This window comes from Anopheles maculipalpis, chromosome 2RL (genome assembly GCF_943734695.1).
Source record: "Anopheles maculipalpis chromosome 2RL, idAnoMacuDA_375_x, whole genome shotgun sequence".
NCBI lineage: Eukaryota > Metazoa > Arthropoda > Insecta > Diptera > Culicidae > Anopheles > Anopheles maculipalpis.
Window position 1 is genome coordinate 47,959,413 of NC_064871.1, and position 18,325 is coordinate 47,977,737.

General features: G+C 39.7%; 2 protein-coding genes across 2 annotated transcripts in view; one reads left to right on the forward strand and one right to left on the reverse strand.

The window, feature by feature from the left end:
• LOC126558621 (serine/threonine-protein phosphatase 4 catalytic subunit) overlaps positions 1-18,325 on the forward strand; it is a 161,615-nt gene that overhangs the window by 87,120 nt on the left and 56,170 nt on the right. The window lies entirely within an intron of this gene.
• On the reverse strand, positions 872-6,975 carry LOC126558715 (protein Fer3). The gene is made up of 2 exons (XM_050214770.1): positions 6,858-6,975; positions 872-1,614 (listed from the first exon to the last, which is right to left on the reverse strand). The coding sequence occupies exons 1-2, from the start codon at positions 6,973-6,975 to the stop codon at positions 872-874; spliced, it is 861 nt and encodes a 286-aa protein (XP_050070727.1).

Below are 18,325 nucleotides of genomic sequence, written 5' to 3' on the forward strand. Positions count from 1 at the left end.
AGGGTTTTGTCAACACAAATTCCCTTAATAAGCAGATTTTGTCAATAGAGACGCACACACATATATTGATAGTGTGTAAAATCTGCGTAGCAAACGATGAATTAAAAGAAACTAGACAGCAAAATGTTGCATGTCCGTGTGAGATAAATCGTGATGAAAACAAAAAGTCCCCCACTAAACAAAAAAAACCTTTTTTTTTCTTTTACATAGACTGTTGCAAAAAAAGAGGAGACTTTTCACTGTAAATGATAGGAGAGAAACAGATGAATAGGAGGATGAAATTTATCAACAAAACAAAAAAGTCTACTAAAATTGCTACTACAAAATAGGGCGAGAACGAATATCCTTTGATGCTTTAGGGATAATTACGTAAGAGGACGAGCCAGATGCGGCAAGAATGCTTGGAAGAGTAGCATTTGTTATGTACATTAGTTTGTTGGCTGTAGTTCCGTGCGTACGATCGTGAATCGTACAATGAAGATGTTCTCCTCGTGTATGTGTGAGAACTTTTTTTTTACAGAATTATTGGTTTTTATACGGATAGGACGGATCGAGAGAAAAGAGAAAAAATAGTGGGAACAGTTATACCGCCAAACAAAAATCATGTATCTCGCGGTCGAGTAAGCAAAACGATCGAAGTGGCGGTAGCAAAAAAAAAAGTACGAAACAAATCAATAATAATTGTGCTCGTTTCACAATGTGTGTGTAAAGCAAAACAAGAAACTAATGCGTTGGTATCGTCGTCAGTCAACAAAACACAGCTCCATTCTGTTCACCTGCAACCAACACCCAAAACACAACAACAATTCAGCATCAACAATTATGGTCAATTGTTACATCCCATCAATTCAACTAGCGCATTTTTTTTTTCTCAAACCACGTGATGCGGCGGTACGACGTTTCCGGATCCGTATCCCGGATGGTACTCGGTACCGTTGACGGCACTGCCCGTGGAGGTAGCAGCTGCAGCAGCAGCGGCAACTGCAGCCGCAGCAACGGCCGCTCGCTGTAGCGATGGGTGGTGCATGTGTTGGTGAGCGGTGGTTGTTGCTGCTCCGGTTGTACCGGCGGCGGTGGATGCCGTCGTGGATCCATGTAGGCTGTGATGTTGCTGTTGGTGATGAAGGTGCGCATGATGGTGCGATTGCTGTTGCTGCTGATGTTGTGAAGACGAATGGTTGTTGTGCTGTTGCTGCTGCTGGTGATGATGATGATGGTGGTTATGGTGATGATAGTGATGGTGTGGTGTGTGGTGTGCGGTCGTCGCCAACACACCCGGGTACAGTTCGGGCGAACGGCCGTCATGCGTTGGCGTGCCGGCCAGCAGCTCCGACATGAAGCCAATGTACGTGATCGCTAGGCGTAGTGTTTCGATGCGTGACAAACGTTTCTCGTACGCGAACGTAGGTACCTTGCGGCGCAACTTGTCGAACGCTTCGTTCAGGTTGAACATGCGACGCCGCTCGCGTATGTTGGCCGCACGGCGCTGTGCCATCGATGCTACCCGGCGGCGTGTTTTCTTCGTCGAACCACCGCTGGCCGGGGCCGGTTGGGCACCGCGTGGTGAGAGCCGTTGACTGACGAAACTGCCAACCTGCTGCCGGGGCCAGATCGCTGGAGTGTGGGTAGAAGGGAAAGAAATCCGTTTAAAATCCGAAAACTATCGACCGCCCTCAAATTTCCCCTATCAAGATCCAAAAAACTAGCTCGAACGACAAACCAAGATTGTCAATACAATTTGCGATCAGCATCTCAAACAGCGATCCACACAAAAAATCCATCTCAAACCACCGTCATACCGTCCGTTAACGATGGTACAACGTTCAAAAGAGCTAATAAAATGTATGCATCGTGCAGATGGCCCCAGCTGGTGAGTCATCCTTACTTTACAATGAATGTCACAACATGTATGGAGATCTAAGCTACAGGAGCAAAAAGAAACTGTTCTAAATAATCATTAAACACACTGTGTAGTAAATAACGAATCGTACGCTGCCGATCGTGTTTATTTTTTTTCGCTCACAAAAGTTAAAGAGTGTGATCAGTGGCCGATATGTTCCACCGTCTATCAATCTCAAATCCAGTCCACGTGCTTCCCGATCAAAATTTCTGCTTTTCGAACCTGTCTGTCAACTGTTTTCTACATTGAAAAAGGATGCTTTTCTCTTCAACCAAAGCTAATAGATTTCAACATAACTCGCTTCAAACGATCAAAAACAAGAAAGCTCCAAACAGTATCCGAACAGAATCCCTCATCAAATCCATTTTCAATCTCAATTACCGTTTTATCCTGCGTTGGTTGGAGACGCAACGCGACAACTGGTATGTAACTCAATCCCTGGCAATTGTTTCATTTTGTCTTCAGCACAAAATTTCATTTCATTTGATTCAAATTCAAAATTCATCCAAACCGCAAGCAATGTTATTCGAAAATTGGATTTAATGTTTCTTATTTTTTAGATCCGTTTTATTATTGTTGCCGGGAGTGATTGCAGTTCAATCGGGTAAGTAGTGTTGTACGTAGTTGATTTAATGATTGGTTGTTAAAGAAAGTCCTACAAAACGGATGAATGGTTCTGTCGGGATTTAGAGTCAGAACGAGTTGCCTTTCCGATGGCTCCCAAGTTTAATGGATTTAAGCGTTATGCATTGTATTAAAGGAATCGAATTTTCACAAGCGCATAACACCACCTTACTATTTATAACACAGTATTGTTTGTCAATATATACAAACATTTGTACAATTGTATTAGCAGCGAAATTTAGGACCATGAACAAAGATCTTATTGCCGATCTTAGGTTTAATGTTAATAATCTTCGGATAATTTTGTCAACCACTTATTACGACAAATGATACCCATTTTATCTATTTATTAACTTTTTTACTTTAACGGTTTTCTTGTATCCATTTTTTTTGTAATGTACTTTACAGTCTTTCCGTATTAATAAGTGCTTATGATAGTGATGCAGGCCATATTAAGAATGATGTGAAAATCATTTTTAAAAATGCAGAATCGAGTTTTGGAATCATTTAAGGCAATGTTTCAAATGGACAGTGAAATATTTCAACCACGTTGTTGCATCATGTCATGGCATTTAGCATTCACTCGTGGGAAATTTGCAATACAATTTATTGTTATTATTAACATAATCAGTCATCCGGCAGATATTGCCTACTAAGCACAAAACATGCAGAAAACTTTAAAACTAAGAGACCTACACCTGAACACAAGAGAACAATGATTGCATTTAGAAATAAATGAAAAATAAAAATAAATATAGAACAGTCGTTGTAGAAGTTGTCTTAAACTATTTTTGAGTTGATTAATCGTCAGATGGAAATCTGTTTCGAATCTTTGATTGTTATCAGAGTCCACCATTTGCACGATCTGGTCGCCAGCTGAGAATGTTCTACTTCTGATGCAAAGCAGTTCTTAGCACTTGGTAGAAATTCCACATTTAATTGCAAGGCTCTGAAATCGAGTAGCAAATTTTCCCTCACTAAATGCAAGATTCCACTATATGGTTGCAAAAGTTCCTCAACGGACTTGCAATATTCCATTATTAATCTAAAACAATCCACTGAGTGATACAGTGAAAACCTTTTTCCTTTGTATTCCATAACAGGAAGTTTTGGGACTAAGATTAAACTTCGGCATATTGCTGGTTAACTAATCAGACCAGAAAATATTAGACTACAAATTAGTTTCATTTTTAACAGTATGCGCTTAGGTATTCTATACGAACACACTATATTTTTCTATATCATTTATGCATTTAGTCCTTCTCACCTTTTTTATTTTCTCCCTAATAAATCAACAAAAAAAAACAATGTACAGTTTTCAAAAGAAATAAAATAATGCATCATGATGTATAAAAAACGCACAAATTTTAATAATTAGTTTCGTTGACAAGTGATAATTTCACATATGTTTATACGTAGCAAGGATCAGCTGGAATAACGTGATGTAACGGATAAGTATTGAGAATTTAATAATTAATCTTTTAAATCGATTTTTAAGTTATTATAGTTAGATGTTATTGTTACGGATTCTAGTTTTATTTCTAATTTAGAGTCACCAGCATTGGTAAACGCTGTGTACCGTACGTCTTAAAAAAGTACGTATAAAAGTAAAATACCATTCAAACTCTTTTAAAACGATTGCCAGAAAAAAAAAAATTACTAGTTTATCCATAATGATAACTTTTCAATATAAACAAAAATGTCCATGCATATGCTTGGTGGATCGAAATATTTAACATTAATTTACAGCTCGCTTTAGTCAAAATTCCAGTTATCTTTTCAACATGGTTGGAGAAATGTGTTCAACGGCAACATTTCCTCTTCTAAACTGCTACTACAATGGAAAAAAAACGATGCAAGGATATATAATTCCATCTGATTCTGGCGTGTGATAGTTTCGCGATAGTATCGCGCACTACGATACTACCGGGACATCGGTACCACAAATGTCCAAATAGAATGTATCCCATTAAGGCTTAATTGAATGGACATCATAGTTATGTATACCATCTATGCAATAGAAATCACTCTTTTAAATGCCGATCATTCAGTATCGATTAATTTTTGCCAGTACAACACCATTTCAACCATACTCAATTGATAGCAACACTCCATGTGACTCCATGTGAAATCCTGGGCAACGTGGACCATAGAATCAATCATAACAATGACATAGTTTATAGTTTTAGAAGAGTAAATTGTGTTAAAATTTCTGCTATTTATTTATTTTTAATTTTCAATTAATTATGACGGTCTAATGCCGTATTTGTTCACAACGCTTGTAATAAACATAATGATAAGGCATTTCCTCCATATTCTTTGCCTTATCCACGGGCATACTCGGTTAAAAGACTCTGCCAATTGAATTAAATTCTGTTGGTTTAAAAAATTCTTCTGCAGTTATAGAGAAGATGGACGGTCATGTAGGGTTCATGTAACCATGACATCGTCGTATGAGGAGAAGAAGTATAGTCATGTGTGTACCAGATTCAGAATGTTTCGTACCGCATCTATAAATCATGGTTTTTATACAGATTTTTGCGTGATGGAATGCTTTTTCGACTCATGACAACATACCAGGCATTGTAGGTATGCAGCCATTGTGTTTATAAAAATCTTCGATCATGTTCAAAAAAATTATTTTTGGTTTTGTTTGTTGGAAAATGGTAGAAACAACGGTAAATCTTCATTTTCGCACAACACAACTATATGTTTAGTTTCACCCTAACGTGTGTATTAAAAAAGTAGAACTATCTTAAAGAATTTTTTTTCAATTACTCTTTCGAAGACCCGATGGTTGCATTTTGTAACATTTATGTTATATCTACAGTTTAAACTCGCCGGCGTTATCAGTTGATTCGGAGCAACTATAATAAAAGCAATCCTGGAAGTTTTGTCTTTACTGGGAATCTGATCACTTCTATCACTTCTTCTGTATTGAAGAACCAAATCGTTTTATGGAAAACAGATTCCTTTTATCCTACAGCATCAGACGACATTTCAAGTGTATTAAGGCCTGATGAAGAAATCCTAGAACTTACCACCTTATGTGAGTCAGTAAGTCAGACCATTCGCCCAAATAGAAAAAAATATCACGTTACAAATACGTTTTATAATAATCTAATAAAGCAATTTAGATGGACTATTTCAACAAAACTGGTCGTCCATGCTTTCCTCGAAGCAATCTATGTCCAAGTGTCGAATAACCTTATACAATAATTTTGTGTCTACGACGGATTGGCAACTGATTATCAAGGCTAAGAACGAGCTGAAGAATTGGGAAAGTTAATTTTTCAGATTGTCATGGCTAAGGTCCCCATTAACTACCCAAAGAAATTGGAAGGGCCTTTGAATGCTTCTTGATGTCCATTGAATTGCAACGCATCCAACACAGCTAATCAACCATGTGTTTTAGGTCACATCGAATGGTTTACGAGAGTCATTGATACCATGTAGTTGGGATTGTCTAGTCCTTCCTAGGGAAGAACGGTACGGATGGTATTTTAATCACGTTCCTGTCGTGTGAAGATCCGCGCTGCTGTCGCCTTTATCAACGTCATTTTTGTCAAGACATTATTTCACATATCAAGGCTGGCATGCTTCGGATCTACAAGAAACGTCAAATGCTTAATTTTTTCCAGTGCTCGTTTTGAGTAGATCACCGAGACAGCATCACTTCATTCTTTTTGGGGTACTTTTGATGCAGGTGGCAACTTTTGTGAGGCTCATTGTACTATCAATCTTGCTGGTCACTATATAGAGACTGGGTCTGAAGTATAGAGACAGGTCGTCCACCACAGTTTCTGTGCAATGTTCTGGTCACTATCATGGTTGGGCGGCTAAATCAAGGCTTCCTGTTTATAGACTTATCCTTCTCCAGGAAAAAAACTGATAGATATTCGACCGATCGTATCCGGCCGAAGAAGATCTGACATAGTCAGTCAGATTTTTTTGATCAGAGTTGAAGTTACAGGAAATAAACTTGTGAAGCCTTCAAATTTCAACAAAATGTAGTTAACTACTACATCGATCACTGGCCGGTGGACCGACCTTAAGGAACCTGGAATATTTCGTCCATTTTTTTTAAAGCAGACATTTTTCCATTAGAAATAACACCCGCATATAATCATAATTTTCTCTTAATATAGCGCAATCAAGAGCACAAGAGTTTGTATTAGCTCAGTAACTAAATTGAATAACATTTTCTTCGAAACCTTTTTTACATCACTCTACCCAACATTTTACACACATTCGCAAACTTGATACACTTTGATACATTCGGAGAGTCACTATTTTCTAAGATGTAATCCTTGTCTAGAATATGTATAGTTACCTAAGTCTGCACACGGAAAACCAGCCATCAGCTCGGGATAATGTACCATCGGTGACGGATTTTCCTGACCCCAGATAGGCGTAAAAGGTGCCACATCCGGCGGGAAAGGTGGTTCCATCCTGTGCGTTTGAGTGATATTGCTCCAATGTTTTCGAATCAGTTTTACCTCCTTTTTACTGGTCTTTTTTATTATTCTAACACAATTTTAGTTGAACCATTACGGATGGTTGAAATTTAACTTTTGCAGGGAAAGGCTTCACAAGCGATCTTCAGCGAACCTTAACACCTTCAACACCGAACGACTTTTGCGCCGGACCGAACAAATCTTTACCGGCCGAGTGCCGTAAACCGACTGACGGAACAATGCAGACAGAAATTTAATATTCCCACCCCCGGAACAACATCCGACAGCGCGCGCGTCCATCCTGTGGTGAAAATGGCAAAATCCTACAAACGGAGGCCGCATTATTTTTAATATCCTCGCATCTGTGCACCGTCGTGTCTCGTCCTTTCGCTAAAAAAGGGGGAAAACTTTACCAACCAGGTTTTCCTCTGCATGCGTCGGGCACGATTGGTGGTAGCAGCTTGCCAAAATGGTTCTTTCCTTCTTTGCTCTACCGCTCCAGCCAGCATCGCACCGTATCAAATTGGGATGAATTTTCTCGATATTAAGTTGGCAAAGCGAGACAGGGATATTTGTCGGGGCGGGCTGGTGTGGCGTTAACTTAGGACTTCACTATGCAAAAGGTACGCAAAAAGAAATATTGGTAGAAGCAACCATCTTCACCAGAAGTTGTTCCCAAAAGTTAGTCCTAGCGACGCCACCCGTCAGCCACCCCATTTTCCACCGCGTGTTGGCTGTTGGTGCGGGAAAAAGGAAACGTTCCCAGCTGGCTCCGCCCATCGAGGATGGGTAACAGATTTCGGCGACCAATCATGAGAAACATGTTTGGCACAGGCTGCACACCGAGCAGGCGTCAGGTTGGGCAAGCGTGTTGTTCCGGAGTCTTGCCGGGTCGATTGCAAAAGAAACGCCACCGAATGGTGCCACAAGCTGAACCGAGCGAGCGCGTGTGTGTGTGTGTGTGTGAGTCCTGGTGCGAACGACAAGGACAACACGGGCATCGGGCGCCAAGGACGAGACATGGACCCGTCAGCCGGACAGTAACACATTACGCCACTTCTTGCGTGCCAAATGGAGCTGCTGGCTTGGTCACAAGTGGTGCCGATTTGATGCTTTCCACTAGCGGAGAAGGAAAATCGATTTTGTCCATGATGGTGGTGGTTAAAATTTAATTTCATCCTGGTTCGGCTGAATTCAGATGCAACAGAGAAAGGGATAATCTATTTAAAACGCGACAGGATTTGATGTTGAAGAAGAGTTTGGGTTGTTTTAGTAGAGCTGCTGTTAGAGATGATATCGCATTTCATCCTTTATGTAAGCTAGAAGCCACCGGTTCGTACTGTTTACTGGAGCAATTTTCACAGTGAATAAATATCGCAAACTGATAATAAAAGAGGCTCCATTTTTCTTCAAATCCTAACCGCATCGAATTACTTTTAAACTGTTTTGTTTTGGGGCCAAGAGTTGCTTCCTTAACTACGAATTAATTCCTTCTTATAGTGTTATTTTCAAGACACGATGGTTACCATTAGTCGAAAAGTTAGTTCATTGTTGTGCTGAAAATCTTTTATGATTTTCAGGGTGTTGCAGATGTATAGCAAGTTTGGAGGAATGTTCCTTGCAAACTGGAGGAATGTTCCTTGTTCAGATGGACACACTTCAGATGGACTCCGCAACTTCAGTAATTTTCTATGTGTACCCATGTGAGAGTTTCAGTCATAGCTGTAGTAGCTAGCGTGCTGATATTGAAAATAATAATATTGGGAAGAAACGAGTGACAGAGAAATGGCTTTCTTTCCGACAAAGTATAAATATCCAAAGACGTTAAATAACATGAGAAAGCAATGAAGCAAACATGTCCAGCAATTGGAAAAATGATCGATGAACGACGTGAACGAATCCTAATTATAATGTCTCTGCCTTCTGTCCTTTAAAAGCATTTAAAATCTTTCCTAACAGTGTAACAATTAATGTTCACCTACACGTAGTGTGTCCGATAGTGCAAGCCTTTTTGGCTATTTTCAAAATCCTACGCACATGGAAACTGTTGCGTTTCGGAACGGGACGCACAGGACACACATTAGTATAACGGCACACTCGGACTTTGGGTAAAAACTTATACTCTATTTACAACATTGCTTAAAAAGTCGTCTCCTAGTAAAATGACAACCGTCTTAGTCCGCAGCCTGAATCCCAGTCACAGCAATCGATCACCCGATCGCTGCCGAAGTCCCTAACGGCCTTTTCGACGTCAGATGCTGTCAGTTACACGACAGCATTGAGTCGCGGCCACATATTAGCTACCTATCCAATAGTTACAATAGTAGAAGTAGTAATAGCAGTAGTAATGTGTAGGGTTAACAATATTTTATTAGTGACGATTATATCACGCAATACATTTAGGGTAAAATTGAGAAAAGGAACCTAGAAATTGGCAGGCCAAGACATTTCTGTAGTGCCAAAAAAGAAAGAGAAGAACTTTGTTAGTTTACTACCTCTAGCCACCTAACAAAACCACTATTCCAGGCTTTCAGTTAAACAAGTATTCCTGCCTTACGACCAGGCACTTGGTATTTTCGTTGTCAATTAGACATGTATACAGCATGTCAATAGAACACATTTTCCAGCGTTTTGTCCGTTTAGTCGAGGAACTGAATTTTCCACATTTTGTATCGGCAAGCGGGTTACCAATACCAGGTCGTTCGGAATAAACGAAATTTCAGCAATGGCTCGGCCGAATCGAATCCCTTATGGATCGTCCTTCTATGCCGGCCGATATGTATATTGTTAAGATGAATGGGTACCGGTTGAAGCTGTTCGGAGGTCCTAGCCGAAAAGGATATCGCTATAAAAATCAGACATTCGATCACTCCCCAAGTGTCCTTGTAGCCATGGTTCCACGGCATCTCAGGTGATCGTGCGTTCATTCGAATGATGTCTAGACTTAGGTCCAATCATTTTGCTTTGGGCGCACATCTCCAGCGTATAGGACAGGTCGACTCCAAAGTATGTGGCTGCGGCCTCGGATACCACGACATAGATCATATTCTATGGTCTTGTGTGGAATACGAGGCTGCTCGACCCGCCTTGTTAGACGCAGTCCGGGTCATTGGAAAGTTGCCAAATACTCCAATTCGGGACCTGCTGGGAGACTGCAACGAGGTCTACCCTAGAATAATCTTTCTCTTCTGCCGTGCTAACGGATTATTAGTATTATCCCCTTCCCCCCACTACTCCCACTGTTCGTCTGTCTGTATATATGTCGTACCTCGCTTGTATGAATGATAATGGATGAATGGATGAATGAATGAATGAATGAATGAATGAATGAATGTATGAATGAGTACGATACGTGAAGGGTTGAGTACCACATGGAAGAAATTGCACCGGCCGATGCTATGGATGGACATGCCAGCGAAAGGGAGAGGAAGACTTCAAGATTGGACACAGTCAGGAACCTTCGGAATGGAAAACGATCAAGACCCCCGCTACCATCTGGACCATGAGCATGGATACGCCTGACATACCCCGGGATAAGGTGCCCTCACACGATAAGACCCTCGCTATGAACACGACTTTGGATTTGGATGACGGAATATACGCAACGGAACAACCGAGCACACCCGGGATAAGGTGCCCTTTCACAGCTCGGAGAAGGAAATGTCTACCAGCAAAGATGAAAGGAGTATACTAATTTTAAGTTTATTGTAAGCAATACGGCCTGGCCGTCCTTTATGAATAAAAAAAAATCAGACAGAGGAGAGGGAGGGGGGGGGGGGGGCTAGGCTGGAAAAGTTGAGAAGTCAAAATGAAGCTCACCTGGAGTCAGGAAAATCCGCCGATTAGTTCATTTGCCTTGATTAGGAGTATCCGTCGGAGCAAAGAATCCGTGATTAGTTTTCCATTAGGTAATTACTACCCTGTGCCCTGGTATGTGCCGTATTGTTCCTTTTGGCTGTTCCCTTAACTGTCAACCGCGTCAATGCGACGTGTCAACCGATTTAAGGTCGTCATGGACTTGGATATCTGTTTGGACAATGAGCAGTTAGTAGAGCCTAGAGGACCCTCAGCTTGTTAAGGCGGATTTAGTAAGTAAAGACTCGCGACTTGTTGGATCAAATATATTTAAACACATTGTATTGCTTACTGGTCAGATCAATCCTGGAGTACTGTTCAGTTGTCTGGTCGCGCGCCTCCAGGATCAACATGGAACGCGTGCAGCGGTCGTTCACTAGGTTTGCTGTTCGCTAATTTTTGGATGAACCATCCGCAACACTTCCTATGTAGTACACCTGTGCCATCATCCATCCCAATATATGATCCCTCTCGTGTGCATCGTAACCGACCCTTTTCGAATGATCAAAGACTTTATAGAACATATTAGATTAAATCTTAGCTTTTAAGTAGATTTTGCGTAACCACTGGGTAGGAATAAATTCTTATTCTGCATAAAGCTAGGCTTTTTTTAGATTTGAGAGAGTTTTTTTGGCAATCATTTATTGGTTACATGGGGTATACTGTTGGATATATAGTTCTGGAAAAACGTTTTAAACACAAATGACTTATTGCAAATTGGGACGCCGCTGAGTGCAGGAACAGGTATGGAATTCCGTACGAATAACCGTATCCCCTAGCGCAGAATCAACTATTGAGCTTACATTTAATATTGAATAAATAAATAAAAACCACAAAAAGGCAGGTTTGGATCGTAAGGCCAAATAAAAAGGCACCAAACAAACAAGTTTATTGTGGGATAGTCAGACTAAGATATTGCATGAAATTTCACACAAAGAATTAACTAAAAAAACTAGGGTAATCATATTTATAAAACATAAGTGCAATAGGACTTGTGATTGTAATTTATTATTCGATAATTGTTTAGCGCTTAAAATCGTTGATAATTTAAAAAATATTTATTTTCTTTTGTTATATTTTTTTTGTAATAGTTAGACCGTTTTAGTATTTTTTTTGCTTTATGCTTTTGCAATGCTATGTTTATGTTTTTAAATAATATATCAATAACATACTTACATATTCATGAAATTCACCATTAGCCCTTTTCATTAGCCCTAACAACCTCAGGAGGTTTTGTTTTACTACAGTCCGAATCTGAAGGAGGACTGGATGATAAAAGAAATGATGAAAAATGGGCTTCTAAAATTTCAACACTACTTACTAACTAATTGCTTCACGCTCTTGGCTTGCTTCATGGTCTAGCACCGTCGTTTACCAATCCAATATCCCGGCCCTTCTAGTGGATCCAACAATGCCATCACACTGTCTCAACCTTGGCCTACCGCGTTTCGACTGCCTGAAAAAACTTTACTCGTAGTACCTCAATTGTCCTTCTTTTCCAGGATCTTCTACTCGAATATGCCTAATAGGGTTTCGTTAATTTTAGACTATGTCCATGAAAGTTCATGTCTCAGAAGCGTTTGGTTTAAGACTGGGACTATAAAGGTTCTATACATTTCGAGGGCTTTTCTCAGACTGTAGTATGACCGGTTGATAGCTAGTACCCTAGCTCGTATCTCACCATCTATTTTGTTTTCGTTGCTCACTTTTCACCGCAACTAGGTGAAGTTCGTCAATATAGGACGAGATGTGTATTTGGTTGCAGGGCGCCAACATAATTCGTTAATCTTAAACACAAGTTTTACGGGAGGGTTAATCTCCAATATGTTTTGAGAAACTGAAATCCCAAATTGAATGTGAAAACACTTTCAAAAACAATATCAAAAACAAAATAAACTAAACCAAAGAAGGTGTTTAGGCGAACGATGAAAAGTGTTTATCCTCCTGCAGATCAGTTTAAGTCCAAATAATACATCATTAGTATGATTAGAATTAGGCCAAAACGTTTACTCGTAACACTTACACTTCAACCACACACAGGGAGAACTTGAGAGTGAAATTTAAACCCCACTTTACACCGGCACCGCCCTGCGATCCTTTCGCAACACATTGTTGTCCTTTAAAAAAGTGTAAAACACCACACTGCACAATAGCACAATGACAAAACAGTTATTTCATGCGTGGAACTCAACAGATTGAAGGAAATACACCCGGCCGACACCCTACACGACGGTTGAAGGTCCTTGTATAACCGGATTAGCCGCGCTAGATAGCACAAACATAGCAGGCTGGGAAATTGGACGAAAGGAAAACCCACTCTGCCTACTGCGACTTGTTTTTACCGCAGCAATTAGACACAGATTTGTCATCGGAATGACACTTTATTAATTTTCTGTCCACCCTTTTTTTTATTGTGAGAGTTTGTTTGTGTGTGAGTGAGTGTAGGAAGCGACAAATCCCCGCACGTTAGCGTGTTGAGGGTCAGCAAACAAAACACCAATTTTCCCGAGCACCATCGTATTATAGCGGATGGCAGATCTTCTCGCTTTTCCTCCGGAAAGTCAACCGGAATTGTGCTAATCGAAAAAAGTGGGGTGAGTTTGTCTTGTGTCATTCTCCGAGTGCAACCCTAACTGTGTTGTTCTACACCTGACACTGATCTTTTAATATCCTGTTACACTGAGCGTGTCCCGCTACCACGTATCTCCTCTGTTTCTTGCTGGCCTTGTCCGTTTAGCAAGTTCCGGAGTTTGACAAAGCGTTGAATTGAATCATATTTCGTTATTAAAAAAAAAAAAACCTAACCTTACTTGCCCGCATGTCATAAGTCATATTTAATTTGCTACTGCCGCAGTTCCCCCGTTTGTCCGGACTATGTCCTTACGACGCAATGTATCATAACGCGTTGCAATGAGCAACTAATTGGTTATGCTGATTTTCACGGCTCGTTTTCCACATTTTCCACCCCTCCTGTCAGGTGCATTTTTTCACAAGTTACAGCGCAAAGGACACAGCGTTAGTGATGCCTTTCGGTATTGAGGTCACTTTTATGTACGGTGGTAGAAAATGGTAAGCCCACATTATAGAAGTGTTGCTAATGAGCCGTACTAGGCGGTTTAAATTGTGACGAAGAACGGTGATTCCAGTTGAAGCAAAGAGGATTGAATTTGGATCAATTAGATGGAATCAATTTCAGAGTGAATTAGACGAGGGTGCAGGTGTTCTTCTTCAATCGTCGACCGACCAGACATAGACAAAGTCTCTGGAGGAGTGATAAGACTGGGTCAGGATAAGGATGTAGAGCGAATGGGCTGAATAGTACCATATGGTCTTTGTAAAGGATATTGGATGAATTGGAGCTTATGAAACTTAGATAGAACTCTCCAAAATTGATCCAGCTGTTCGCTCAATTTCTCGTAGTTTAATACAAAACCCAAACAAATTCAAGATTTTATATAATTAGCGATACATATCTGGTTAATTTCTCCAACGCAAAGTGTAAATGAAAAATTACTATAAGCTTAAATTTTTCGAATGTTTTTACATTTTTACAAGAAAATATAATTTAAATTTTCTGACGTATGATGTGTCGTATCTGTCTGAGAACCACGCGTTGACCATAATTATCTCATAACTTTTTGGTTCAACCTATGTCCGTGTAGATGAGGTTAAAAGAAGCTTTATTTGTTAGGTTGTTAGCGCTATCTTTATCATATGATCAGCCCATCGCACATGGGCAAGTCTAATTCGATTGAATAGCTTATTCTATTCCATCAGTTATATATCGCATTGAGGAACTTTCCCTTGATTGCCAGAATAAGTATTATCGCTTATCGTCATTTAAAAGGGAAGGAACAGAAACATATATTTTTGTCATAAACACCGATTACACCCACCGGATACCCAAGTATTTTAAATCATCTCAGAGAGAAGGTGGACAGCCTACATTAATGAATTATTAAACAAAAATAGATACTCCGCTGTTCGATAATTCTGACATTGAGGCAACTCGAAATACAGACCGATGGTAAGGTTAAAAGCATTCTGAAAGGTTTTTTTTTTAAATATGGATAGTAACTCTTCACGTTCACTAAACGCACTAATGCATCTTAAACTAATGCAAAATGAAAAAAAGAAATGTTAATCAGAGTATAAAGTAAGCGTTTTTGCTAATTTACCAGTCTAAGAATTGCCCAAGGCATTGCTCTTTTATAACATGACGTCCATTCACATCCATGCATCCCATTTTTTGTAGTTTTTTTTTTTGTCATTTATTAAATATTATTTTGAAAAGGTTCTTGTTGATAATTGTATAAGCATCGTGTATAAATCTTTTGTTCGGCAATGAATTGAAACGGCCTTAAATAGAGTTTATGCAGGTAGCGAAATTTAGTAAAAATAATATTTTTTAAATCTCGTTCTTCACGTGAAAAATAGTTTTTTGATCAACAGATGCTACGGGATGGCTTGGCTTAATACACAGCTTACTTACTAAACATTATCCCCAAGCAAATCTTAGATAGCAGACAAAATTTAGGAAATTAGTCTTGAGTGTGGATAAATAGTGGAAAAAGAAAGGAGCATAAGGACAGGACATAATAATAAAAACAGGACATAGCATTACATTACTATACGAGTAGCTCAGAGAAGGGGGTCTCTGTGACGTTTAGGAATGATGGAAAACCATAATGTACATATAAGGGGTTCGTCGAGACCTACCCAGCGGAGCAGAAAAATTGCGATAATGATTAGGCAAAGGATGGTTCAGTTTCTACAGACTGCAAGCAATGCAACCGATAAGAAAATACATAGGATTATTTGGTTATAAAGGACTGTTCAAATAACTAACAACACATTTTAAAACTCCGAGTATATGAAATCGCCACATCGAGCCGACAGAAACACGGTAATGTAAAAAAAAGAGTTCGTCGGTATACTAACTTATCTAACAGGCCCTACAATCGCACAGGCAAAAAATGTCATCAAAATAAAATGAATAACAATCAGATGTTGAAAGAGTGTAAATAATGCTCTAAATTACCAAGGGCACTAACTGCTCGTGTACCACTGTTGAAGAAACGTAGCATTCTGCTACGTTTAGAAACGTAGCATTCTGCTACGTTTAGAAACGTAGCATTCTGCTACGTTTAGAAACGTAGCATTCTGCTACGTTTCTGCAGGCCTTCTGCTAGGCCTGGTCAAGTACTAGCACGTCGAGCTGACATGGCTAGGTGTACAATCCATTTCTAGGAAACTCGATCTAGGGCTGCAGTCCTCCACGCCCTCCTCCATCCACGGCTGCATGCGATCTCCGACAGGTTTGACTCCACTTTAACGGGATCACTGTGCTCCTCTACGCCAAGTGCCGAACACCTTCTTAGTGGGGCATGAGTCCAGCATCCTCATCACGTGCCCCAGCCATCGTATCCTAACGGCTTTGACTACCGTCAGGATATCAGCATGCCAAACCGCTCAGGTAACTCGAGGTTCATTCTCCTTCGCCACACGCCCCGCATGCACACACCGCCACAGATAGTCCTTAGCACACGCCGTTTGAAAATGACGAGTGCGTTGGAGTCCTCCGTCAGCATAGTCCAAGATTCGATCTCGTAAATCTTGCATTTCGTGTGTTGTTGGAGTATTGTGAATTGCAGTAGTTTGTGTTTGTACATGTGGAGTTTGTACATTATCAGATTTAATTGCAATCTATTTCACATTCTCGACGCTATTGTTTAGTCTTATCCTACGATCAAATAGAATCTTTTCAGCCATTTCTGACAAAGCAATGGGATGGCATAATGATGATAGTCCACTTTTATCAAGAGTTTGTAATTCATGTGAAAGAACAATGATAAAAATACTAAAGTATAGCAAATAAATTCCATTTTCTCAATATTCATAACCATTTCCATCAAAAAACACATTGTTTATCTGGCTGTTGCTGAATTTTAATTCCATTTTTATAGATGTTTTTCTTGTTTTCATGTTACGAAACTATATATACCTCTCTCCCTCTCTTTCTCTGTCTCGCTCTTCCTCCCTAACTCTCTTTCCTAATTCTACCTTCCTCTCACCCCTGCCACACTGAAGCGCTTTTTTTAATAAAGCAGATGTACATAACTGCTACATATTTCTACATATAATATATGTGACTTTACGCAACATACATCTCTCCGAAAACCAACACCACCACCCACCCAACCATTTCCTTCCCCTGGGTGGTGGATGGTGATTCCTGGTATCTCTGCTCTCTTCAATAATATTTTCCAAGTATTCACAAACGACAGAAACATACAATTATCATTTCTGTCTAAAAACAATAATTCGCGATCGATTTATTTGTAATTTTTTTCCCCCCTGGATTCGTCGACCGTCGAAGACTTAGAAATAGAGTTAAACTACAATATACTTGCTAGGTTCTTTTTTTGCCAACTTAAGGCAAAAAATGGTTTTTGCCTTAAGTGTGTATTTGTGTGTGTGTGTGTGTGTGTGTGTGTGTGTGTGTGTGTGTGTGTGTGTGTGTGTGTGTGTTATGTGTGGTTATGGCAATCGCCCGCAGTTAAAAGGAGAGCGAAGCGTTATTATCAGAAAAAAACAATAAAAGTACTGGATGCGCTGGTAAATGTTTCGTATGACAGTTAAAGATTATTTTTGTATAATGGGTGAGTGAGTGTCTGTGTAAGTGAGTGTTTTGTGGAAATCATGCTGCCACTCTCCCTCTCTCGCCCTGTTTCCTTTACTCCTCCTCCACATCTAGTAATGCAAATCATCATCTAAAATGGCTAAGCTTTATTTAAACAAAATATTTTAAAATTATTCTTTCTACCACATTCTCACTCTCTCGCTATCTAGCGGCCACGTACGTACGTAACAATAAAGAATCCCTTAAGTGAAGCATACCACTACTATAAGAAGAAGTATGCTTTTCTACCTTAGTTCCCTTATGACAAACTGTTTACTGGAAACTGAAGCAGCAGTATCAGATATCTAGTACACACTACTATCTAAAATGTTTAAGCTTTCTGCTTGCTTTTATGTGTTTTACACGCACCAAAAAAAAGAAACAACGGAAATTATTATTGCCACGCGAATTGAAAACAAGGTACAACTCATATAGAAAGTTAAAAAGAAGGTAAAGCTGCACCCGCTCCTGCTACTCTAGAGTGCTTTTCAAATATTCGCAAACAATCTTCTACTTACAGGATGATCGTTACATGCGCGCTCGAGTTATTATTATTGTTTTGTTGCGTTATTCTGCTCATAATAATAATAACATTTGCCATTACACTTAGCCATGTATAGTAAAACAGGTTAATTAGTTTCAAAGTTGATAAAAAGGGTGTTGTTTGTTGAGGGATGATTCCGTACGCGAGAAGAATATTTAAATGCATTTAAACAAACTTAACCCCTTCTGTTTTGCAACACACACACAAACGCATGGATCGTAGCCTAAAAACACACATACACACTTCCGCTTAAATTTATGTTG

Bases quoted from the DNA above. Each gene is read 5' to 3' on its own strand.
- LOC126558715 (XM_050214770.1), bottom strand. From the start codon at position 6,975: ATGGAACCACCTTTCCCGCCGGATGTGGCACCTTTTACGCCTATCTGG. The intron at 1,615-6,857 runs GTAACTATACAT...CCCACACTCCAG, and splicing joins TTTTCCGTGTGCAGACTTAG to CGATCTGGCCCCGGCAGCAG.